Source organism: Monodelphis domestica, chromosome 3, assembly GCF_027887165.1.
Source record: "Monodelphis domestica isolate mMonDom1 chromosome 3, mMonDom1.pri, whole genome shotgun sequence".
Lineage (NCBI taxonomy): Eukaryota > Metazoa > Chordata > Mammalia > Didelphimorphia > Didelphidae > Monodelphis > Monodelphis domestica.
In genome coordinates, this window is record NC_077229.1 from 61,037,225 (window position 1) to 61,063,031 (window position 25,807).

A 25,807-nucleotide genomic window follows, 5' to 3' on the forward strand; every position below is an offset into this window, starting at 1 on the left:
TGACTGATTGTTCAAGAACAGGACAAAGACTGAGTGACAGAGACCAGGACAGGGCCTGGAGTTGATGATTTAGGGAAAGCTTAGCCTTAGATTGGTTCCAAGTAAGGCAGCAGTCTTCAATCCTGCTCATGGGCTTCAGGTCAATAGAGAAAAGGAAAATTAGGAAACCAGCTGCCTGGCTCCACTCTACATAGAGGCTCCCTGATCTCAGTTGGGTACTCACTATGGCAAGGCAATCCTGTGACATCTCCCTCATGGATTTCCTTTTCCACCCTCCATAGCAGCCTTCCAAATATTTCCCTGGTCTCCAGCTCCCTCATGTCTAATTCCCACCCCCTGCCACACCTTCTGAGCTGAGAACTTGGCCTCATATTTCACTGAACAAAAGATGGATCTCTCTGTAGAGCTCTCTTATCCTCTACATCTCACCCATATCAGGTGCCTCCTTTTCCTTTCTGGCCTCAGGATCAGAGGAAAAGGTCATTCTTCTCCTAGCTAAAGAAAATCTCTTTCTATGGGCAAAGAAGTCTATCCCATCCTTCATCTAAGGCCATCTATTCCTCCCTGCACTGCATCTTCAGCCTTTCCCACACTAATGAACTAATGACTCTCTTCCACTGGGTACCAATAAACCATTTCTCCCCATGTTCCAAACACTCTCACTTGACCTCTTCATCTCTATGAGATACCATAACATATCTGTCCTTGGGTTCAGGGCTAAACTGCTAGAGATGGCCATTTGTAGTGAATTATGACACTGCCTTTCCCTTGTTTTCTCTGCTATACTTTTCTCCAGAATCTTCAATCGGGGCTCTCCTGAAGCCCCAGGCCACCTTCCCCCATTAGACCTCTCTAGAGCTCCTTCTTGTAAGGGCCTTCCCTCTCTTGATTGGCTGCTTTGGAGCTAGAATCTAAATAGCTTTTGCAGAACTGTGGGCATGCTGCTATCTACTCAAGCAGAGGGGGAGCTTCAGGAGGGCAGAGGATTGTCCACTGCAGCCCTTTATGTCCTCCATAACTTAGCCCAGGACCTGGCACATAGCAAGCACTCATACATGTTTCTGGATACTAAAGAGCTCAGAGTGGATAAGCTCAGCCCTTCTGGCATGTGCAGGAGACTTCCAAGACTTTCAGTTCCAAACACTGACTTCTTAGAGGGTCAGAGACTGATGCCCTGAAGGAAACTGATAGAAAATGGAGTCCAATAGCCTCATCTTACAGATGGGGAAACTGAGGCTCAGGGGGTTCAGTGACTTACTCCGGGAGCCCCTGCTAAAACTTCTGAAAAAGAATTCCAAGTTAAGTCCTCTTGCCCCAAAATCTAGCCTTGGCTTCACCAGATCACACAGAAGTACTCTGATCACTTTGACTCTCCCACACCTCTTTTCCCCTCCATCACCTGGGCTCCTTGGGTCTTCTTGCTCCAGCATCCATGGGGCTTCCCTCTGCTCCAAATAAGAAATCACTTCTTCTGGGGGACCTGGAAGCCCTGGGCAAGGGAGAATCAGTCAGGGAGGGGGATGGAAAAAAGCTTGTCACTAAGTTCTCATTAGGGAAGGTTGGAGAGTCCAGAGACTCCACTTAGACACTCTGTCCATGGGGTCCCCACAGGAGTCTGCCCTCACCCCTCACTGTCTATAATATAGAAGTCCAGGGTAGGATGTGCCTGTCACCCTGCTGGGGGACTTCAAATGAACAAATAGCCATCTTCCCCCATCCTGTACTGGTCCATTCTGGCAGAAACTTCTAAACTCCCACACTGGGTCTAAGGGTCAGTGTCCTGAGTCAGTCTGAAGCCTCAGACACAGGGAGCTCAAGGGATTAGCTTATGTCCCATCACCCTACCTACTCCTCCCTCCCTGACACCTCTCTGAGCCTTGTGGACTCTTCTCTTAGGGAGTCTCTGCCTCTTCTCCTGAGGAGTTCAACAATCCTCACTGGGCTCAATGCTTTCTCTCAGCCAGTCCACTCATCCTGACAATCACAGAAGAGGGAAAGCAGAACCTGCAGGAGGCTTATTAGGAGGCCTGGAGGAGAATATCCACAGCATTTAGTGTGGGGGTGAGAGTGGGGGAGAAGGTCGGGGAATCCACCTGCAACCAGAACATTAGGTTCTAGGGCATTTTCTTCAGAGAAGGCTGGACTCAGTCTTCCATTAGTTTTCCATTATCTGGAAATGAGAGGCTACTAGAAAGGAAAGGGGCAGGGGCCTGATTAGAGGCAGGAAGGCCCCAGTTTACATTTTGTCACAAACAGTTCCTATGTGGGTGACTCAGAACAAGCCACTTAATCAAATCTATTTCCTCATCTGTAAAATGTGGATAATTGTGTCACTGAATTAGGAAGACGAAGGTGAGGAAGAAGTGCCATATAATATTACAGAGAAAACCCTCAGCAGAGCCCTGGGCCAAGAGCAAGTCATTATAAACTCTTTGTCCCTTTCCTTTCGTCCTTTCTTCACTGGCTCTGCTGGAGCCTTAGGGAAATAGGAAAGAAGACTAAGGACACACTATGTCTCCTGGGGACACCTAGGAGTTGTGAGCTTCAAGTTTAAGCTGGTTAGAGAGAAAAAGATCCCCAATAGTAGATCCACCCCAGAGAAGAAGAGGGTGGGAGGAAAACCCTCCTAAACAGCTTTCCCAGATTGGTTTGGAATACACAATTCAGGGCCAGGGAGAGTTAAGACAGAATCAGTTCTGGGATTACTTCCATGTCTGCGATTCTCCAACATGCATTTGATCTCTGACTTCAGGAGCACCAAAGGGAACTCCCAAGGTCCCACTACACAATGCAAAGTCTTTTTACAAGAGAACCAGGCAGCAGGAGGGCCCTGGCTCTGGGACTTGGCATACCAGCCCTCATCCTTTCATCGTGACAGAAAACTGCTCCCAAACCTTCCTGCTACTGAGGACCATATTCCCTTGGATGGCAGACTGGGGCAGCAGGGAGAGGGCTCCTTACCCACAGAGAGCAGGTTCTGGGCATTCTCCAGCATCACCTCCTTGAATAGCCTCTTCTGGGGAGGGGTCAAGAGGCGCCACTCCTCCCTGGTGAAGTTCACAGCCACATCCTTGAATGTCACCACCTCCTAGAGCACCACAAGTCAGAGGACAGAGGGCTGAAAGCCACATCAGAATGAAGAGCCTACCTCTGGTCAGTTACAGGAGGAAACTGGCACACAGAGAAGGGAGGGGCCCAAAGGTCCTGCCCTTTGTCAGTGTCAGAGTCAGCACTTGAAGCTGAGTCTTTAAGAGCCCAATGGGAGTTTGAACAAAGTAGCTCTATGATGATGTGGAAGGATTCCAAGGAGTTTCTATTGTGTGAAGGAAAATATCTAAGGAACTTCTATTTCAGCTTTGATCCCAAGTGCCCCAGAGGTGGGATGTAGGTGTCACAGAGTCACTTTCTATTGCTCTATTGTTGTGTCCCAGTGCAACCTGCGTCAGTGTGAGAGTCACTAACGTGCCAGAGCCAGAGCCATGGAAGAAGGAGCTGGGGAATATAAAAGGCAGGTGAGGGAAGGAGAGGGGGCTTTTGTACCTCCCCCCCCCACCCAGAAAATACTGACTCTCTGGACTGAGGGTTCCTCCCTGAGCTTTCCTGATCTCTTCATCTCTGGCAAGCCCAGCCTGAGCAAGCTAAATCAAGAATGAGATCTAGAAAGACCGAGACCTCTCTCTCTCTTTCTGCCTCTCTTAAACTCTCCTTACTATAAATGCTCATCAATGTGGTAATAAGCACCGAGAACCATTTTTACTTATAACACTATGGTAGGCATGAGAAAGGAGAGAATGTCTTCCAGAGAGGGTGGGAACTCAAGATGCAGCCCTGGGTGACCTATCCTTGGAGAAGGTTGAGCTGATCTCATATCATTTACTTATTGATGCTATTGACTAGTAACTGCCTGAGTCATGGTTCTCTCTGTCTCCTGGCTCAGCTCAACATTCTGCCAGCCTATTATAGGTCAAAGGCAAAATCCAGCTCTTGGGCACTTCATCACTCTTCTAGCCTGATTTCAATGCATTTGCTGACCTTGGAAGATTCAGGTGAGCCCCAGGGAGTCAGGTTTAGTCTTTCTACACCCCCAACCCATCTCAGAGATGTCTGGGTTGCGGCCCAAAGTCAGGGCCCTGACCTTGCACTGGACTCTCAGTCTGAGGAGAGAAGGAGGACTGGGGCATTACTGGTCCTTTATTATTGATTATTCCAATCAGTCACAGTGTCCCTGATTATCCCAGCTCTATAACCAATGGTGACCCTCCATCCTATGAGAGACATCACTTATCCTGTCTGTTCTTTGTCCTGTGTTCCCACAAACCTAACAAAGAGGTCTATCCTTCTGCTTAGGGTTTGGAGCATTAACAGAGGCAAGCCCCTGACCCTGCTTGTCTTCCTTGGAGAACTGCCTCAGTTTACCCTTTGGTTACATTTCACTCCCACTACTTGCAAAGGTAAGCTTCGCAGTGTTGGACAGAATAGTAAATGTTCACTAATGAAGAGGAGTCTACAGTAATTTTAGGAAGAGAAGGGAAGAGATCATTTGTTTCTTGAATACCCTGAGCAGCATAAATGCAAGAGTGAATAACTGAACACAACAGTAACAGCTGAAGAACATCAGAGAGAGCAGAAAGAGGTTTCTTTTTAAAAACTACTGACAAGTTAGATGCAACAAAAGTCCAGACCTCTGAAAACCCGTCCACACCAATCAAAAACAAAGTGCTTTGAGGGGACAGAAAACCAAACCTAACAACAGGACAGAGCTGGGGGATCCCTTGTTCTGGATTCAACTTAAAAGGTACACCCCAAAGCCTAAATTCTTGATCATTCGGATTCAAAGGAAAGGAAGAAGGAAGGTCCCTGGACCCCTCCTCCACTTACAATGCTGAGTCTCTTGTGGTGGCTGGAATCTCTGGGCAAGCAAGGACGGTAGTCTGGAGGGAGTGCCTTGCTCACACAGTCGTGCCAGGCTCAAGGCATTGAACATAGGCAGCAGAAAGGTAGTTGGAGGAGAAGCTCAGACATGGCAGCCTAGTTACAGCCAGAACACTCCATATTGCCTCCCTCCCTCCTTGAGGTTTTGGCCTGAAAGCACATCCAGCTCTGCAGATCAACTACACCCTGACTTCATCTTATCAATAAGGCAGATAAGAAGTCTTCAGAACTCTTTAGAAAGAAAATTTCCATTTAAAATCACCCTAGATAATATAAAATACTTAGGAATCTATCTCGCAAGACAAACATAGGGATTATATGAGCACAACTACAAAACAGTGGTCATCAAAACAATTTGTTACTGGTTACGAGACAGAAGGGAGGATCAATGGAATAGACTGGGGGTAAATAACCTCAGCAAAATAGCATATGACAAACACGAAGAGCACAGCTTTTGAGAAAAAATCCACTATTTGACAAAAATTGCTGGAAAAATTGGAAAACGGTATGGGAGAGGTTTGGATCAACATCTCACACCAACACCAAGATAAATTCAGAATGGGTAAATGACTTGAATATAAAGGAGGAAACTATAAGTAAATTAGGTAAACATAGAATAGTTTACCTGTCAGATTTATGGGAAAGGAAAGATTTTAAGACCAAGCAAGAGTTAGAAAAATGTTATAAAATGTAAAATAAATAATTTTGATTACATTAAATTAAAAAGGTTTTGTACAAACAAAACCAATGCAATCAAAATTAGAAGGAAAGTAACAAATTGGGGAAAAGTCTTTATAACAAAAAGGTCTAATTACTAAAATTTGTAAGGATCTAAATCAATTGTACAAAAAAATCAAGCCATTACCCAATTGATAATGGGCAAGGAACACGAACAGGCAATTTTCAGATAAAGAAATCAAAACTATCAGTAAGTACATGAAAAAGAGAAATGCAAATCAAAACAACTCTGAGATACCACCTCACACCTAGCAAATCAGCCAATATGACCATAGAAAGGGAACGTAATAAAGGTTGGAGAAGATGTGGCAAAATTGGGACATTAATGCATTGCTGGTGGAGTTGTGAATTGATCAACCATTGAGGATGGAAATTTGGAACTTTGCCCAAAGGGCTTTAAAAAACTGTCTGCCTTTTGATGCAGCCATACCACTGCTGGGTTTATACCCAAAAGAGATAATAAGGAAAGACTTGTACCAAAATATTTATAGCTGCACTCTTTGTGGTGGCAAAAAAATTGGAAAAAGAGGGGATGCCCTTCGTTTGGAGAATGGCTGAACAAACTGCGGTATCTGTTGGTGATGTAATACTATTGTGCTGAAAGGAATAATGAACCGGAGGAATTCCATGTGAACTGGAACAACCTCCAGGAACTGATGCAGAGTGAAAGGAGCAGAACCAGGAGAATCTCATACACAGAGACAGATACACTGTGGCACAATTGAATGTAATGGACTTCTCTATTAGCAACAATGCAAAGATCCAGGATAATTCTGAGGGACTTACGAGAAGGAACGCTATTTACATCCAGAGAAAAAACTGTGGAAGTAGAAACACAGAAGAAAAACAACTGCTTGATCATATGGTTCGATGGGGATAGGATTGGGGATGTAGACTCTAAGAAATCACCCTAATGCAAATATTAATAATATGGAAATAGGTCTTGATCAATGACACATTGTGAAAGTGAGAAACTGGGAATGGTTTGCAGCAGGAGCTGGAGTAGCTGGGACTGATGACTTGTCATTCAAAAGAGAACATTCTGTTTGGAATGTGACCAGGGGAAACTGTTGGAAGAAAAAGATCAGACCAATTGAAGTCTGAAGTCTCTTTGCTTTGGAGACAGAAAGGAGGTGTCTTTTAGCCTTGGAGACAGGAAGGAAAAGTCTCTTGGCTTGGGGACAAAAGAAAGAAGGACAAAAGTCCAGCTCTCTCTGATTTGTTCTGTTGTGATATAGTGACTGAACTTCCAGACCTGTCAGCCCATTTTCCCAAATTGAACTATATTCCACTATCCTTCAACCTAGGAATTATTCTAGTCTTAGGGAAACCCCAAACCCCCTTTCCCTCCATTTCCTTATCTTTCCTTTCTTCCCCAATAAACCCTTATTTAATATTAGAGAAGAGAAAGAGTATTTTATTTGAGACATCATAAACTCACCCTGAGTTGATTTAGAGAGACCAACAGAAGAATCAACAGCAAAGTGAGGGAAGAAGGGAGAGGGAAGGGAGGAAGGAAGATTAATAACCCTGATCTTTAGTTATCATTTATCATTCAAATAATCCCTTATTGCAACATGTAAAACCCAGTGGAATTGCTCATTGGCTATGGGAGGGGGTGAGGGGAGGGGAGGGAAAGAACATGAATCATGTAAAAATGAAAAAATATTGTAAATTAATTAATTAATTAAATGTTTTCATGTTAAAAAAATAAAAACTACAGACAAGGAGATAGAGAGGAAGAAGGAAATCTGGGGGGGGGGGTAAAGGTGAAGGCAAAGACAGAGGGGATCATGGGAAGAATCAGGTGCCATTCCATCGGCTCCAGGATGATGGTTCTTGTGTTCGACTGCAGGACCCCAGGGGAGAAGAGGAGGTATATACAGAGAAGACAGGGACACACCTAGGGCATCTCAAAAACCAGAAACTTTCACTTCCATTCCCTCTACATTCAGCACCTGTTCTGCACTTCTGGAGATTCCCCAAGAGTTAAAAGACAATTCCTGCCCTCTAGGAGCTCACCGTCCTGTGAGGGAGGGAGATACTTGCAGACACATGAACACAAAGCAAGCTCTGTCTAGAAGAAATAGGGAAGAATAGAAAGAATGAAGGCACTCTGACTAAGAGGGACGAGGGAAGGTTTCTGGTAGAAAGTTTTTAGTCTTTCATTGGGATTTACAGAAAGTTTAAAGGGGTCAGTAATTTGAAATGTGTAGGGAAAATATTCCAGACATGAGGTAAAGTTGTTGAAAATGCCTGAAACTAGACACAGTCGGATCATACGATGAATAGAGTGACAGGACAGGAAGACCTGGGTTCAAATGTAACCTCAGTCACTTCCCAGCTGTGTGAACCTGGCTAAGTTACTTAACTCTGACTGCCTAGCCCTCATTACTCAACTATCTTAGAACTGATCCTAAGATAGAAGGTATGGGTTAAAAAAAACAAACCACCATTTCCATTTGGGGGCAGTTAGGTGACTCTGTGAATAGAGAACTAGAACTAGAGGCAGAAGGTCCTGGGTTCAAATATGACCTCTGACACTTCCTACCTCTATGACCCTGGGTAAGCCATTTACCCCCAATTGCCTACCTCTTACCCATTTCTGTCTCACAACAGATGCTTACCATCAATTCTAAGTCAGAAAGTAAAGAATTTTTTTTTAAGTTTTCAGTGGAAGGAATCCAGAAGGCTAGGTTCCCTAGATCCAAGAATATAGACTGGGGCGTAATGAATAAGAAGCTGGGAAAGAGGGTTTTGAACACCAAACAGAATGTTTTGCATTTGATCCTGGAGGGATTCTGTGGTTTACTGGGTAGGGAAATGACACAATCAAAATTGCTCTGTAGAAAAATTACTCTGGTGGAGAATGGAGGAGGCCTTGGAGTGGGAAGAACCTTATGGGAGATAGACCCAGCAGCAGGTTGTCTTAATTGTCCTGGAAGAAGGTGATGTGGGCTTACACCAGAGGGACAGCAATGACATGGGACAGAAGAGGGTGTATTGGAGAGATGCTGCAAAGGTGAAACTGACAGGTATTGGCACCATATTGGAGATGTGGGTAAGGGACAGTGATTAGTCAAGGGGGACTCCTTGATTTTGAGCCTTACGGATTAGGAGGATACAGCTAGAGAGAAGGTGGGGGTTCTGTCTAAGTTAGAGAGAATAATGTGTTTGGGACACACTGAGCTCAAGATGCTTACTGGCCACCTCCTTGTAAGGAAATCTGATATGAAAGGCTGGAGGTCAGCACAGAAATTGGGGTAAAAAATGGAGATCTGAAACTCTTCAGCAGAGAGATGGTGCTTGAATCCCAAGTAGGTGATGAGATCACCAAGTAAAGAAGTCAAGAGAGAGAAGAGTAGAGGGCCAAAGACAGGGCTGGAGGAATTCTCTCACACTAACCCTACTGTTACAAGATCTAGAGGAGCAGCCAGCAGAGAACAGAGAATCACAGGTCAGAGAGGCAGGAGCTAAACCTGGAGAGAGAGCTGTGTCCTAAAGCCCTAGAGAGAAGAGAATATTGAAGAGGAGAGAATAGGCCAAAAGCATCAAAGATTGCAGAGAGAAATGAGAGAATAAGGACTGAAGGGGTGATTGCTATCATCTCAGAAAGAGAAGAACAGGAATTCCGGGTAAACATGGCTGCAATCTACATGCGAATCGCTTCCTCTCCCCGGCACTGAACGAAATAGACTACCTCAAAAGAGCACAAAAATCATCTTTGGAAGAATGGAGGGACTCGCCAGTACCCCACAGAAACGAAGGTATGTGGGGTTTGAACATTGCCACACTATAAGAAGGAGAAAAAGCTTGCACAAAAATGTGAACTGAGCCGCCCTTCCCCCCCCACACCTCCCCCACTGAACCAGAGTAGGGGATCAGAGCACTCACTGGGACAGCGAGTGAGTGAGGAACGTCTCTGTCTGGGGGGGGCACACCAGGGTCCTTGGGATCTAAAGATTGCTAGGAAACGACCTCTCAGGGTGGTTTCATGGGAGAACCCTATGCACTGCAGAGCGCGCAGACGGCGGGGCCCCTGAAAACTGCAAACAGTGAGGAGTCTCAAGAGTCTGTAAAAACTGCCTAAGACCAAAGCATTTCCCCTTGCTGTAGTGAGGGGGTGGGGAACACCAGGCTCCCTGGAAACTGACAGGGAATATCAGAGATCCAACCCTCAGAGTAGTTTTACAGGAGATTCCTGCACACGGGTGAGAAGAGATCACAGAGCATGGGGGCGCACTGAGCACAGGAGCTGGGAAGAACTAGTCTGAGGCAACCTAAATCCACAGAAAACCCACCCATATCACCCAAACCTCGGACCAAAAAGGAAACGGGAAAATAATCACCAAAGGGGACTTTCGGTCAAGATGGCGGCTTAGAGAAAGCTAAAGTTCAGATCTCTAGAAACCCTTCCCAACCGATCTCAAACTATATGCTCCTAGGGCACCGAAATTAAAAATGATCAACAGCATAGACCGTGGGAATCCTCCTCCTGGACCTGGACCTGGATCAAAAGGTATGGCCCCCCTCAAAAGCCAGAACCCAAGAACACTTGGACCTAAGGGGTAGGAGCACAGAGTCCAAGGCTCCGGGAAGCCGTGGCCCCTCCCCCCTCAGAGAGCAGGGTCTTCTGAAACAATAGTAACCCTCAGGGCTGGCAAGACAGCCTCACGGACTGGATCCTTCTATCGGAGTCTCAGTGAAAGTCACTGCCCTCTGAGCTCCAGGAAGCCGCGGCCCCTCCCCCCTCAGAGAGCAGGGTCCTTGGAAACAACAGTAACCCTCCGGGCGGCAAGACACCTCAGGGCCAGCTATTCTGAAGGCAACCTCTGGAAAGCAACCCAACCCAGTGGAGGGGGCACCCAAACAGCAGGGAAACAGAGAGAGCCAGGGGCAAATGTAACCCCCTGGCCGGATCCTTCCATTCCAGTTCCAGTGAAAGTCACTGCCTTAAGGCATACTTAGTTCAACTCAGGGAAAGCTCATAGAACGGACAATCTGCCCAGGACTAAAGCCTCTGAACACCAGACAGAGATAAGAAAAGCTAATCCTCCCCATTCAGAGATGGCAAACTCCACAGAAGCACAGAAGCTCCAAAATCCCAAGAAAAACAAGAAGAAAGGGGCGACTTTGGACACATTCTATGGAGCCAAAATACAAAATACAGAGGAGATAGAAGACGATACACAAGAAAATGCTTCGAAACCTTCCAAAGGAAATGGAAACTCTCCACAAACCCATGAAGAATTGGAATCAGAAATGACCAAAAAGATGGAAGCCTTCTGGGAGGAAAAGTGGGAAATAATGCAAAAGAAATTCACGCATCTACAAAACCAGTGTGACCAAACTGAAAAGAAAAAACAGGCTTTAAAGGCCAGAATCAGGCAACTGGAAGACAATGATCGTGTAAAAGAGCAAGAACTAATAAAGCAAAGCGAAAATACCAAGAAATTAGAAGAGAACATAAAATATCTCACCGACAAGGTGACAGATCTGGAAAATAGAGGGAGAAGAGATAATTTAAGAATAATTGGACTTCCAGAAAAGCCAGAAATAAACACCAAACTCGACATCGTGATACAAGATATAATCAAAGAAAATTGCCCAGAGATTGTAGAATAAGGGGGTAATACAGCCACTGACAGAGTTCACAGAACACCTTCTACACTAAACCCCCAAAAGACAACTCCCAGGAATGTAATTGCCAAATTCCAAAGCTATCAAACAAAAGAAAAAATCCTACAGGAAGCCAGAAAAAGACAATTTAGATATAAAAGGAATGCCAATCAGGGTCACACAAGACCTTGCAAGTTCTACTCTGAATGGTCGTAAGGCATGGAACATGATCTTCAGAAAGGCAAGAGAACTGGGTCTTCAACCAAGAATCAGCTACCCAGCAAAACTGACTATATACTTCCAAGGGAAAGTATGGGCATTCAACAAAATAGAAGATTTCCAACTTTTTGCAAAGAAAAGACCAGAGCTCTGTGGAAAGTTTGATACCGAAAAACAAAGACCAAGGAATACCTGAAAAAGTAAATATTAAGGAAAGGGGAAAGGAGAAAAATGTTATCTTCTTTTATTCAAACTCTCTTTTATAAGGACTAAATTTCTATCAATCTATGTATACTAACATGTGGGGAAAATGTAATGTAAAAATAGAGGGTAAAGAAAGACCAAATAGAATAATCTTTCTCACACAAAGATTCACACGGGAAGGGGAAGGGAAGGGGAAGAAAACTCCTATAAGAAGGAGAGGAAGAGAGGGTTTTTTACTTAAACCTTAATCTCAGGAAAATCAACTCTGAGAGGGAAAAACATCCAGATCCATTGGGATCTTGAATTCTATCTTACCCAACAAGGGTAGGGAGAAGGGAAAACCAAGGGGGGGAGGGGGGGAGGGAAAACAAAAAGGGAGGGAAAGAGAGGGAGGAGGGGGAGGGAACAAAAAGGGAGGGACTAAAAAGGGAAATATCAAGGGAGGGGACAAGGGGGACTGATTCAAAGTAAATCACTGGACTAAAAGGTAGAGCGGAAGAAGAAAAGGTTAGAATTAGGGAAGGATATCAAAATGCCAGGGAGTCCACAAATGACAACCATAACTTTGAACATGAATGGGATGAACTCACCCATAAAACGTAGACAAATAGCAGAATGGATTAGAATCCAAAACCCTACCATATGTTGTCTTCAAGAAACACACATGAGGCGGGTTGACACCCACAAGGTCAGAATTAAAAGATGGAGTAAGACCTTCTGGGCCTCAACTGACAGAAAGAAGGCAGGAGTGGTAATCATGATATCTGATAAAGCCAAAGCAAAAATAGACCTGATCAAAAGGGACAGGGAAGGTAATTATATTTTGTTAAAAGGGACTTTAGACAATGAGGAAATATCATTAATCAACATGTATGCACCAAATAATATAGCACCCAAATTTCTAATGGAGAAACTAGGAGAATTGAAGGAAGAAATAGACAGTAAAACCATATTAGTGGGAGACTTAAACCAACCATTATCAAATTTAGATAAATCAAATCAAAAAATAAATAAGAAAGAGGTAAAAGAAGTGAATGAAATCTTAGAAAAATTAGAATTAATAGACATATGGAGAAAAATAAATAGGGATAAAAAGGAATACACCTTCTTCTCAGCACCACATGGCACATTCACAAAAATTGACCATACATTAGGTCACAGAAACATAGCACACAAATGAAGAAAAGCAGAAATAATGAATGCAGCCTTCTCAGATCACAAGGCAATAAAAATAATGATTAGTAATGGTACATGGAAAACCAAATCAAAAACCAATTGGAAATTAAACAATATGATACTCCAAAATCATTTAGTTAAAGAAGAAATAATAGAAACAATTAATAATTTCATCGAGGAAAATGACAATGGCGAGACATCCTTTCAAACCTTTTGGGATGCAGCCAAAGCAGTAATCAGAGGTAAATTCATATCCCTGAATGCTTATATTAACAAACTAGGGAGAGCAGAGATCAATCAATTGAAAATGCAAATGAAAAAACTTGAAAGCGATCAAATTAAAAACCCCCAGCAGAAAACCAAACTAGAAATCCTGAAAATTAAGGGAGAAATTAATAAAATTGAAAGTGATAGAACTATTGATTTAATAAGACAAGAAGCTGGTACTTTGAAAAAACAAACAAAATAGACAAAGTACTGGTTAATCTAATTAAAAAAGGAAGGAAGAAAAGCAAATTAACAGCATCAAAGATGAAAAGGGGGGCAGCACCTCCGATGAAGAGGAAATTAAGACAATCATTAAAAATTACTTTGCCCAATTATATGGCAATAAATACACCAATTTAGGTGACATGGATGAATATATACAAAAATACAAACTGCCTAGACTAACAGAAGAAGAAATATAATCCTTAAATAATCCCATATCAGAAAATGAAATCCAACAAGCCATCAAAGAACTCCCTAAGAAAAAATCCCCAGGGCCTGATGGATTCACATGTGAATTCTATCAAACATTCAGAGAACAGTTAATCCCAATACTATACAAACTATTTGACATAATAAGCAAAGAGGGAGTTCTACCAAACTCCTTTTACGACACAAACATGGTACTGATTCCAAACCCAGGCAGGTCAAAAACAGAGAAAGAAAACTACAGACCAATCTCCCTAATGAATATAGATGCAAAAATCTTAAATAGGATACTAGCAAAAAGACTCCAGCAAGTGATCAGAAGGATCATCCACCATGATCAAGTAGGATTTATACCAGGGATGCAGGGCTGGTTCAATATTAGGAAAACCATCCACATAATTTACCATATCAACAAGCAAACCAACAAGAACTACATGATTATCTCAATAGACGCAGAAAAAGCCTTTGATAAAATACAACACTCATTCCTATTGAAAACATTAGAAAGCACAGGAATAGAAGGCCCTTTCATAAAAATAATAAACAATATATATCTAAAACCATCAGCTAATATCATCTGCAATGGGGATAAACTAGACGCATTCCCAATAAGATCAGGAGTGAAACAAGGATGCCCATTATCACCTCTATTATTTGACATTGTACTAGAAACACTAGCAGTAGCAATTAGAGAAGAAAAAGAAATTGAAAGCATTAAAATAGGCAAGGAGGAGACCAAGTTATCACTCTTTGAGGATGATATGATGGTCTACTTAAAGAATCCTAGAGATTCAACCAAAAAACTAATCGAAATAATCAACAACTTTAGCAAAGTTGCAGGATACAAAATAAACCCGCATAAGTCATCAGCATTTCTATATATTTCCAACACAGCTCAGCAGCAAGAACTAGAAAGAGAAATCCAATTCAAAATCACCTTAGACAAAATAAAACACTTAGGAATCTACCTCCCGAGACAAACACAGGAACTATATGAACACAACTACAAAACACTCTCCACACAATGTTAGATTTAAAATGGTTGAGGTCTTAAACTGTAGTGATTAAAATAGTGGAAGATATAAACTGTGATAGATATAAGAGAGGGTGAGTAAATTTGACCGCAGAAATATGTTTCACTACAGTGTCTTGGTTTTTAAATCAAATATAAGGTGGTCGCCAGGGAAATATTCCCAATTATTCAAATACCCAAGTCAACTGGGTTTATAGACATTTTTAATTAATACAAATGTGGAATTAAAGAAAAGAGAGAAAGAGAGAAAAAGGAAATAAGTATGAAGGGCCTTAAGCCAACATGGCCTAGACCTGAGTCTTAAGAGAGAGATATCAGTCAGTCAGTCTTTTAACACTCACCACAAGGTCTATCTAAGCAAGGATTCTGGTGACACCAGGCCAGCTCCATCTCAGCTGACTTCACCAGAGAGAGTTCCAAAGGGCCTCTCTCCAGAGCCTCCAGGGGGACAGAGTCCCCTCAGTGGAGCTCCAGCGAGATCTCCTTAAAGATTGTTCTCCAAGAGCTTCCCTTCTCCAGAGCCTCTCTCAAGAGATTCTTCCCAAGTGATCTTCATCAGAGATCCTCCAAAAGGATTCCTTCCAAAAGGATTTCTTTCTCAAGAGATTCTGCTTTTTCTTATATAGGGGTTTTTCTCCTATGTCACCTCCCCTAAGTCCTTACATCTACCAATCACTGTAGACATTTTCCAAAGGACTGCCCATCTGAATTCTTGCTAAGTCGACAAATCTCCTCAGTAAGTCTGAACCAGTGAAAACACAGCTGAGTCAACTAATCTCATTAAGAGAAAACTTGCCCAACCCTTTTAGGTACCTAGCATCTCATTGTATCAATTCTAAGAAACAGGCATGGCTCAAAGAACTCCTTGCCTTATTATAAGCATGGGTCTAAGTACTTTCTTTGTTTAGCAAGGAGTTTTCTCCCCTAAAGCAGTCTTAAGTATGGGTGGAGTAGATGTCCTCCCATAGCAAGGATTTTTCTCCCCTAAAGCAGTCTTAAGTACAGGTGGAGTAGAGGTCCTTCCCATAGCAAGGAGTTTTCTCATCAAAATGGGGAATGTTCCCAGTCCAATGGGGAAATTCTTAACATTCACAAGTCTGAGAAATTTCAAGGTTTACAACAACTAAAACTAGATTTTAACAATTGGAAAAACATTAACTGCTCATGGGTACGAGCCAATATAATAAAAATGACCATCCTACCCAAACTTATTTATCTATTTAGTGCCATACACATTGAACTTCCAAAATTTTTTTTTACTGATTTAGAAAAAACCATAACAAAGTTCATTTGGAAGAACAAAGGATAAAGGATATCCAGGGAAATAATGAAAAAAAATACAAAGGAAGGGGGTCTTGCAGTCCCAGATCTCAGACTATATTATAAAGCAGCAGTCATCAAAACAATTTGGTACTGGCTAAGAGACAGAAAGGAGGATCAGTGGAATAGATTCAGGGTAAGTGACTTCAGCAAGACAGTATATGACAAACCCAAAGATCCCAGATTTTGGGACAAAAATCCACTATTTCATAAAAACTGCTGGGAAAATTGGAAGATAGTGTGAGAAAAATTAGGTTTAGATAAACACCTCACACCCTACACCAAGATAAATTCAAAATGGGTGAATGACTTGAACATAAAGAAGGAAACTATAAGAAAATTAGGTGAACACAGAATAGTATACATGTCAGACCTTTGGGAAGGGAAAGATTTTAAAACCAAGGAAGACTTAGAAAGAGTCACAAAATGCAAAATAAAGAATTTGGATTACATCAAATTAAAAAGTTTTTGAACAAACAAAACCAATGTAACCAAAATCAGAAGGGAAGCAACAAATTGGGAAACAATCCTCATAAAAACCTCAGACAAGGGTTTAATTACTCAAATTTACAAAGAGCTAAATCAATTGTACAAAAAATCAAGCCATTCTCCAATTGATAAATGGGCAAGGGACATGAATAGGCAATTTTCAGATAAAGAAATCAAAACTATTAATAGGCACATAAAAAAGTGTTCTAAATCTCTTATAATCAGAGAGATGCAAATTAAAACAACTCTGATGCTTATATTTTTCCTTCCTAAGTAGACCAACTAAAACCTAGAGGGCCTCAAATACAACATCTCAAGAACCCAGGAAAGTGCTAGAGAGGGGGTAAAAGTCGATTAAAATGTGTTGAAATAATATATGATCAAGAAACCAAAGGAATAAGAAAATGAAGGTTCTAGCAGATTGGCCAACATGACAGCAAAGGAAAGTAATGAATGCTGGAGGGGATGTGGCAAAGTAGGGACACTAATTTACTGCTGGTGGGGTTGTGAACTGATCCAACCATTCTGGAGGGCAATTTGGAACTATGCCCAAAGGGCAATAAAAGACTGTCTGCCCTTTGATCCAGCCATAGCACTGCTGGGTTTGTACCCCAAAGAGATAATAAGGAAAAAGACTTGTACAAGAATATTCATAGCAGCTCTCTTTGTGGTGGCAAAAAATTGAAAAACGAGGGGATGCCCATCAATTGGGGAATGCCTGAACAAATTGTGGTATATGTTGGTGATGGAATACTATTGTGCTACAAGGAATAACAAAGTGGAGGAATTCCATGGAGACTGGAACAACCTCCAGGAAGTGATGCAGAGCGAAAGGAGCAGAACCAGGAAAACACTGTACACAGAGACTGACACACTGTGGTACAATCGAACGTAATGGACTTCTCCATTAGTGTCAATGCAATGTCCCTGAACAATCTGCAGGGATCTAGGAGAAAAAAACACCATCCACAAGCAGAGGACAAACTGTGGGAGTAAAAACACTGAGGAAAAGCAGCTGCTTGACTACAGGGGTTGAGGGGATATGTGTTAGAAGAGACTCTAAATGAACACTCTAATGCAAATACCAACAACATGGAAATGGGTTCGAATCAAGCATACTTGTGATACCCAGTGGAATCGCGTGTTGGCTATGGGATGGGGGGGGGGGCGACGGGGGGGATGGGGAATGATCTTTGTCTCCAATGAATAATGCTCAGAAATGACCAAATAAAATAATGTTATTTTAAAAAAAGAGAGAGAAGAACATAAAGTAGAGGAGGTACAGAGAAGGCAAAGCCTGAGAAGATGGAGAAAGAATGGCGGCCCTACCTTGAAGTGGAAGGGGGTTGCACTGATGAATGTTCTAATGAGTTAAAGGGAGATGAGGACTCACACTGAAGCCAGAGAGATTTGGTGCCTGCAGTCTACTTGTCCTGAGTGGAGGGAGGTTGCAACTTGTAGTGGGGGTGGGGACATACAGTGTTACAATTGGAGCACTAGGATAGCTTTGACCCAGGGACCATTTCCAGGCAAATGTAGAAGAAAATAAAGAGGTTAACTGTGATAAGTGAAAGATGAAATGCCTGAGGAATCAAAGCTCTTCTGAGCACATCAATTTATGCCAACTGCCTAACCAATAAGGACTAAGTACTTTCCTGGCCTTAGGGCTGGACATTGAAATCAGGGGGAAAAGAGACTTATCTACCTTAAGAAGAGATGAATTAAATAAGGTCAATGAATGCAAAGGAAAAATCCAATGGTGGGTCATCTGCTTTCTAAATGGAGAAATGATTAGGGACTTACCAAGTCAGGATGGGGAAGAGGGGCAGAAGAAGTTCCATGAAAAGGGGTCCCACTACTTCCCAATATCTGTAAGTAATCAAAAGAACAAAGAAGAAACAAACAATTGATCAATATGGACCAAGTTTGCAGATAAGACCCACTGAATGCCTGAGAATTAGGAGAAAACTCCTTCCACTAGTCTCAGAGTTTGACTGTGTTTCTGGTTAACCTAAACTCTGGCCTTAGCTGAGGGGCTCTAAACAGCAGGTACAGGAGGTCCAGTTTCCCAGCCAGGAAGGAAGAGGTTCAAATAATGTAATTTGGCTTTCTCCCAATTCTCCCCATTGAATAAACTTTCCTCACTAGACAGAATTTGGATGAGGCACACAATTCAACAGAAGGGAACCTAGCCAGCTACAGCAGTGAGTCACAAGATAGAGAGTGTTTCCACAATTCACCCATTGCTGCCCCAAACCGCCCCCCCCCCCTCCTTCCCAAGAGGGAATCAGCTCAGTAGAAGGTTGGCTTGTCCCAGCTTCTTCATGCAACCTATAAGAAATGCTGAGACATTGATTTATGGGAATACTGAGAATAGAGATTTCCTGGAAACGGTAGCCATGTTAGCCTCAACATCTCTCCTGGGGAGCGGGTGGGGGGGTCCACACTTTAGTCCACATAAATTTTTCTAGTGAAACCTCACAGAAATGGCTTCAGATTAAACAAAATTCACAAGAGTATCAAATCCAAAAATATAATCCAGGAGAAAAAAATGTAACTTCACCCCTGATGCCATGAGGAAAGGGATATCTGAAAGGGCTAGATACAAATCATAACAAAATTCATTTGGGAAAATAAAAGATCAATCATATAAAAAATGATGAAAAAAAGCCAGGATAACTGGGGAACAGCACCACCAGAGCTGAGACCTGATCACAAGTCAGCAGTCACCCTAAACCTGGGTTATTGGTAAGATAATACAGAGGTAAAGCAATGGAACAGATTTTTAAAGAAATTCTTGTCAAGTGACAAGCAATTTGGAAGAAAATTCCTTATTTGGTAAAAACTGCTAAGAAAACTAGAATGCAGTCTGGAAGGAAATGAGGCTCCGAGCATAAGCCTACCCCATACTCTACTATACATGGTTTAAGGAAATGTGAGCTTAATATTAAAGATCACACTATAAGAAGGTAGGAGAGAAACAGCTCATACACATCACACAGCTGAGGGAGATGTATGTAGAATATTTTATTTTCTCCCCAATTACAGGTAAAAAATTTTTTTCTAACATTCATTTTTTTTAAAATTGAGTTCAAAATAGTCTCCCTCCTTCCATTCCCCCTCCCTGAAAAAGCAAGCAATCTGATTTAGACTTCATCTGAGCAATCACATAAAATATTTTTCCTTATTAGTCATTTTGTGGAAGAAATCTCAAACCAAAGAAAATGAAAGTAAGGAAAAAAGGGAAATATATTTTGGCCTAAATTGAGAGTCCATCAGTTCTTTCTCTGGAAGCAGATGGTTTTTCTCATCATGAGTCCTTTGGGATTGTCTTACAACACTGAATTGATGAGAACAGCTGAGGCCTTCATAGGTTCTGACAACATAATGTTGCTGTTACCCTATAAAATGTTTTTCTGCTTCTCCTTATACTTTACCTCAGTTCATGGAAGTCTTCCCAGGTTTCTCTGAAATAATCATGCCTGTTATTACTCATAGCCAAGAAGGTTACATCATAATCATATATCACAACTTGTTTGGTCATTACCCAATTAATGAATGTCCCTCCATTTCCAAGTCTCTGCAACCACAAAAAAGATTTGCTATATAAATATCTTTGTATAAATAGGTTCTTTTCCCTCTTGGGTATCTCTCTGGGATACATGCCTAGATCAAAGGATATGCACAGTTAGCCTTTTGGGCCAAGTTACAAAGGGCCCCCAAATGGTTAATTAATGGATGACAAATCCACCAACAGTGCATGCTTTCACACATCTCTGAATTGATCATTTTCTTTTTCTGGTATAATGGCAAATTTGACAGGCATGAGAAGGTGCCTCAGAGGTGTTTTACTTTATAGTCAAGGACACAAATGCTTAGCCAAACTTGAGACAGAGGCAATTTATCCAAAAATGAAAAACTGATTAATTAAAACAGAAAAACTTCTTCACAGAACTTTAGCCTCTGTTTGCCTCAGTTTCCTCAACTGTGAAATAATGAGAATAAGAACATTTACCCCAGAGGGTTATTATACAGATTGTTGAAAGAAGATGCTTGGCAGAACATAAAGCACTCCAGTCTGTCTGCATCCCATTCTTTGCCATTGAGCCAGATGCCTTTCTGAAAAGGGCAAGATGTCTCCCTCAGGACCTTCCTAACCCTATTTCCAAAGAAAACTCCTAGGCCTTCCAGAAACTCATCACTTTCTCTTTAGCCCTTCAAACAAGGGAAGGTCTAGACCAGTGAGGAATTCTACTGAACTGAGAAGAAATGTACCCAGCTGCTGGCTATGGTACAAACAGCTCTGCTCAAGAACCCTGGAAGATCCTCTCCTGAGTAAAAGGCTCCATTTCTGTGTCAGGGCCCTTTCTGGGCTCACCCCAAACTCCTCAGACTCTCTCTGGGTCAGGGAGCTCAGAAGCAGAAGGCCAGTGAGAGGATAGTTGGGGAGGGGGGTCACACTCTGGAGTGGATACAAAAGCCACAGGGGAGCTCTCTGGGTTCATCCCCAACTGCCTGATTCTGGCTGTCACTGGCAAGGACCCTGACCATTCCTACAGCAGGTTCCAGTGGCATATACTGATCTTCCAGCCCCTTCCTCTCCCCTCACAACTCCCTCTTCCTCCTCTGACCTAGGGACTCTGGCCTCCTGGCTGATCTTTGGCCAAGACTTTCCATGGTCTGATTCTGGGCCTTTCCTGGGGCTGTCTCTCCCTGCAGGGAATGTTCTCCCTCCTGCCTCTGGTCTCAGAGCTTCCTTTGAGCCCCAGCTGAATCCTCCACTCAGAAACCAATGATCTCCCCAGAACACTTAGAGCTTTCTCTGCCACAATGCCCCCCCACACAGAGCTGGTTTGGACACGACTGCTAAGGTCAGACTGGGGGGGGGGGGGGCGCCTTGAAGGACAGTACATGGATTCTCCCTTTTTTTGTGCTGAGCAATGCCCAGCACACACCACAGTTTTCCTCTAGAGTGGGACAGAGGAAGGAGCTGGAGTGACCTGGGAAGACTTGAGAATTTGAGGCAGAAGCCAGTGGGCAGCCGCAGGAGACAATGTCTGAGAGTGTCCCCTAGTCTGTGCCTTCCTCAGGGACGACACTGTCCCCTGGTGATGTTCACTGGCTTCTGCTCCAGACCAGACTCAAGAGGGAACAGGTGATAAGAAACAGAAGAAGAAAGTGTGAGGGTTACCAGGTAATAATGTCAATGGTCATCCTTGATAATTCACTTGTGATGGGGAGAAATCCAACATGGGAGGCAGAGCCTGGGGGGAGCTCTTGGCATCTGAGCTGCCCAAGGAATCACTCCCAAAACCAAGAAGAGAGCTGGGAAGTGCTATCCTCCTGCCTTGGATATGGGTATAGAAATGGCCCAGCAGGAAGAAGGGAGCAGCTTCCCAGGCCATCTTGTATCAGAGCCAGGGAAGGGTTGAGCCTGGTTGATGGGGCTCTGATCTGGGGCTGGAATGCACTTACCTGGGCTGGGAGTCTGTCCCTCTCAAAGGCCATCCCTGGGACTCCAGGCTCCCTGTAGAAGCAGCAATGTAGCCCCAGTGAGTTCATTTGGTGAGGCTCTTCCATTTTTTCCTGGCCTTGTCTCTCTAAGGGTTAAATTAGGAGTTTTGACAGAATAAGAGAGCAGCTTTTAATAAATTAAGTTTTAATATAGTAGAGTTGTAAATTAATATTATCCCTTTAAGCCAGAGGAAAGAAAACTTCAAGCAGCTTTTAACAATTAACAATTTAATTTAATTAAAATAGAGATAGTAAAATGAATATAGTAAAGGAGAGAAATATAGGAAAGAGGTAGATAAAGAAAATTTCCTGATGTCTATAGTAGTTATTCTAGAATTACCTAGAACTTCCTATATTTACTACCTAAAACTGCCTATATATACCTCTAACTACGGCTAATAACAACCACCCCACAAAGTTCCAACCCAATCAAGCCCAGTCAAAACCAACATAATCAGTGTTTAATCCAACTCCAATTAGGTCTGTCATCAAAGAACAGCCACCTTCCAAAAAGTTCAACAAAGAAAAAAAAATCTAACAGGCCAAACCAAAACCCCAAAACTCAAAAGCCCTCTAAAGGCTAAAGCCAAAAAAGCCCTCTCAGTAAGCTCAGGCCCACCTTTATATTCCATCAACTAACCATCAATCCAACACACAGCAACAAACTTCACTCCAACTGCCAGCCCTGTCAGCAACTGACAGACTGACCAACTGACACTGGCCCCTTTTATACCCTTTTTCTACCTCTCACTTTCTGTCTCTACAGTTTCGATTTCCTGTCTACATCTACTTCCTATAACTGTGGACTCATTAAACCCTACACATCTTTATGGTAAGAGGACCTCCAGGTCTGAGCGTGGCAACCCAAAACCTCCCTGGCAGGGAAGGGGCCTAAGGACTCTGCCAGAAGGAGAAGCAGGGAAGCATGGGGAAGGGGACCTAAGGGAGAGGCTTGGAAGGCACATGGTCCAACAGAGCTCCTAGCAAGGAGGGGAGGGATCTTGGAGAAACTCAGGAATTCTAGGGGGTGAGGGATAAGAGTGGAGGCTGAGCCTGGGGAAACAGGTGCTGGGGTCTCCCTAGGAGTTGGGATGGGAGCCTGGGACCCTTTGGCACAGGTGAGGCTGGGAATCCCTAAAGGGAACTGGAGCCAGGGAACCCAAGGCCTGGGCCCTGATGGGGACTAGCCCAAGGGCCAGAGGACCAAATAAGAGGGCCAGGAAAGGGCTTTGGCTCTTGGGGGTACATGGGGGCAGGAAGGCAGAGTTCAGGGTTCCTCACAGAGAGCCAGGTCTAAGAGCAGCACAGAGGAATCTCTAAGCAGGAGCTGGGAATCGGGACAACTGAGTCAGGAATCCCTTACACCCTGGAATGGCCCCTCTGACCCCTAGCCAACCTCTAGACTCCACATCAGGTTGGGATTCCCCCCGGGGCCACCCACCAGGCTGAGCAGGAGAGAGCCCCCCTCCAACAGAATCCAGTCCCTTTTACCTCCCCCACCATCCTAGGGATCCTCCCCCTAGACTGCCTAGATACAGCCTGAGGGAGGTGGGAGCTCCTGGGGGAGAGCAGGGCCCCCATGGAGGAGAGGAGCTGAGGGAATGTGAGGCCCACAACCAGGACCCATCTGGATTTTCTGGTGGGGTTTGAGCCATCTCAGGGGAATCATTCAGGTGAAGAGGGATCAGGGCCAGTGGGGGGAGGAGGAAAAAGGGGAGGAGAGGGGAGGGGGAGGAGGAAGAGGGAGAGAATCAGGAACAGGGCCTGGATGTGGCCAAGAGGCCAAGGTGAGCCCAATTTGACAAGAAACTAGCTGAAAGCCAAAGCCCTGCTCTCAGGGGGAGGGGCTACAGGTGGACCACCTGGGAGCTCTCCCATCCCATTAGTCCCCATGTGCTTGCTGGAGAACCCCTTGGGCTGAGGGAGTGTCAGAGGGGTCCCTCCCCTGCTCCAGGGGGGACCAGCAGGCCTCTGGGGTAGATCCTCTACCTAGGAAGTTTTTCCAGGGGGCCAGGCCTGACTCCAGGTTCAAACACAAAAGGGGGAGCCACCAATCACACAGTAAGGATCTGAGGCCAGATTGGAACCCAGGCCCTCCCCACTGCAGGCCAGGCACTCTCCCCCTGTGGCCCAAATGGGGTTCCCTTTGTCAGAGAGCAGTCCTCCCTGTGGGGAAGGCCCTCCTTCTCCCCTCAGCCCTGCATCCCTGACTGCAGGGCCTTTCCTGGTGCTCTGCTGGCCTCCTGGGCTCTCTTCCCCTTTCCTGCCAGCCTCCATTCAGCCCCTTAGGTGACTTGCCTCTGTCCCAGACTCTGCCCCATTATTCCCTCCCCCCCCCCCACACACACACACCGAGCCACACCAGCCTCCTGGGGGCAGTCCAAGAATACCAGTTCCCAGCCAGGAGCACCTTCTCTGGCTGTTTCCCATGGGCAACTGACAGGCTCTCCCTCCCCAGACCAAACCACAGCCCTCCCAGGCCCTGTCAAAATGACAATCTTGCTTCCTCGGGGGCCACAGCCAACCCCAGTCCGAGACCGGAACAACCTCATGGATCTATTGTACCTCTCAATAAATTCACACCCCACTGCTATCCATCCCTCTCCCCAGAGGCCTCTCATCCTTTCTGGACCAGCTCCGCTCATCTCCAGAGTCCCAGGATGTGGGGGGAGGGGAGGGGCTCCCGGCTTTGGGGGGGATTCAGGGTTCAAGGAGGCACAGACAAGAGTTCGTCTGCCCCCAAAAGGACTTCTAAAAGGGAGAATTCGAACTCAGCCCAAGCCAAAGGGGCCCGATGCCTGTGGCTTTAACCCCGTAAAGATGAACCTATTGACATGAGTGTCATCACTGACACGCGTAGCCATTTTTTATGACACGCATGAGGCCATATAGAGAGAAGTATGGGGCCTCCGACCGAAAAGGATTTTTCTCGAAGTGACACCACCGAGTTATGCTCGGTTTTTTGGGCGAATTTTGTCGCACCAGGCTCAAAAGGTTGCCCGTTACTGCTCTAACCTGTGAGGAGAATGATGTCCTCCGCCCCCGCCCCCTCCCCGCCCTTCCCCTCCCCGTGCCCCTGCAGGTACCAGGCCCCTTCACATCTGGGCGGGCCCCCTTTCCCCGCTGTCACCCAACAGCATTTCATAATTACCTAGGCTTGAGGCGCAGGGTGTAAGTTCCACGGCTGCCTAGGGAACCACTGTGGGGAAAATATTTGGTATGGGGGCGGGACTAGGGGGAGGGGAGAACCTTAACTTCCGGTTTCCCAGAGGCCTCTGAGCAGTCTGTTGTATTGAGTCTGGGCTGCCCCGCCCTACTCCTTCTGGCCTGCCCCTCTACCTCTTCCCTCCTCCTCCCAGCCCTCCCCTCCTTTCCTCCCTGCCCACTGGGGGCCTGCCCTCCACCCACCCACCCCAGCCCCTCTCCTGTGGCTCAGAGGACCCGCACTGCTGTCTCCCAGATTTCGGGTTGAAAGAAAAGGTTCCCTGGGCCTCAGGCCTGCCGAGTTCCAGGATCCTCTCTCCTTCCCCACTGCCCTCCCCTCACCCAACCCCCACCCCAGCACTGGCAGCCAAGAAATGGGGGCGGGCTGGGCGATTCTGTCCTTCTGGTGGAAGGAGCTGTCCAGAGGAGGCTCTGTGCTGCTCAGGCTCTCCTCGGCCTCCTGCCTAGGGCTCGGGTACCAATGAAGGCCCAAAGAAGGGCGTGTTTCGTCTGCGGGAAGTTACCAGTGAGATCAGAGAGGAAATTTAGTAACGAGAGAGCTCCTGTGCCTGGGAAGGGGAGGCAGCGACCTCCGGGAATGGAGAGAGGCTTCGCTGGCCTTGGTCCTGCCCCCTTGCCTGGGATCTAAGCCTGTGGGGAGCA

At 44.6% G+C, this 25,807-nt stretch overlaps 1 protein-coding gene across 2 annotated transcripts in view; it reads right to left on the minus strand.

Annotated features, from left to right (window-relative positions):
• LOC100618066 (zinc finger protein 260-like) overlaps positions 1-25,201 on the minus strand; it is a 35,876-nt gene extending 10,675 nt beyond the window's left edge. The window contains exons 1-5 of one of the 2 annotated variants that reach the window (XM_056821975.1): positions 25,092-25,201; positions 21,902-22,026; positions 18,230-18,295; positions 2,962-3,088; positions 1,400-1,489 (exon numbers count right to left, since the gene is read on the minus strand). In XM_056821975.1, the coding sequence (XP_056677953.1) occupies positions 1,400-1,489; positions 2,962-3,088; positions 18,230-18,295; positions 21,902-22,006 (388 nt within the window). In that variant the 5' untranslated portion in view covers positions 22,007-22,026; positions 25,092-25,201. The remainder of the gene's footprint in view (positions 1-1,399; positions 1,490-2,961; positions 3,089-18,229; positions 18,296-21,901; positions 22,027-25,091) is intronic. The other variant, XM_056821976.1, reaches the window with a different exon arrangement.
• Between the last annotated feature and the right edge of the window lie 606 nt (positions 25,202-25,807).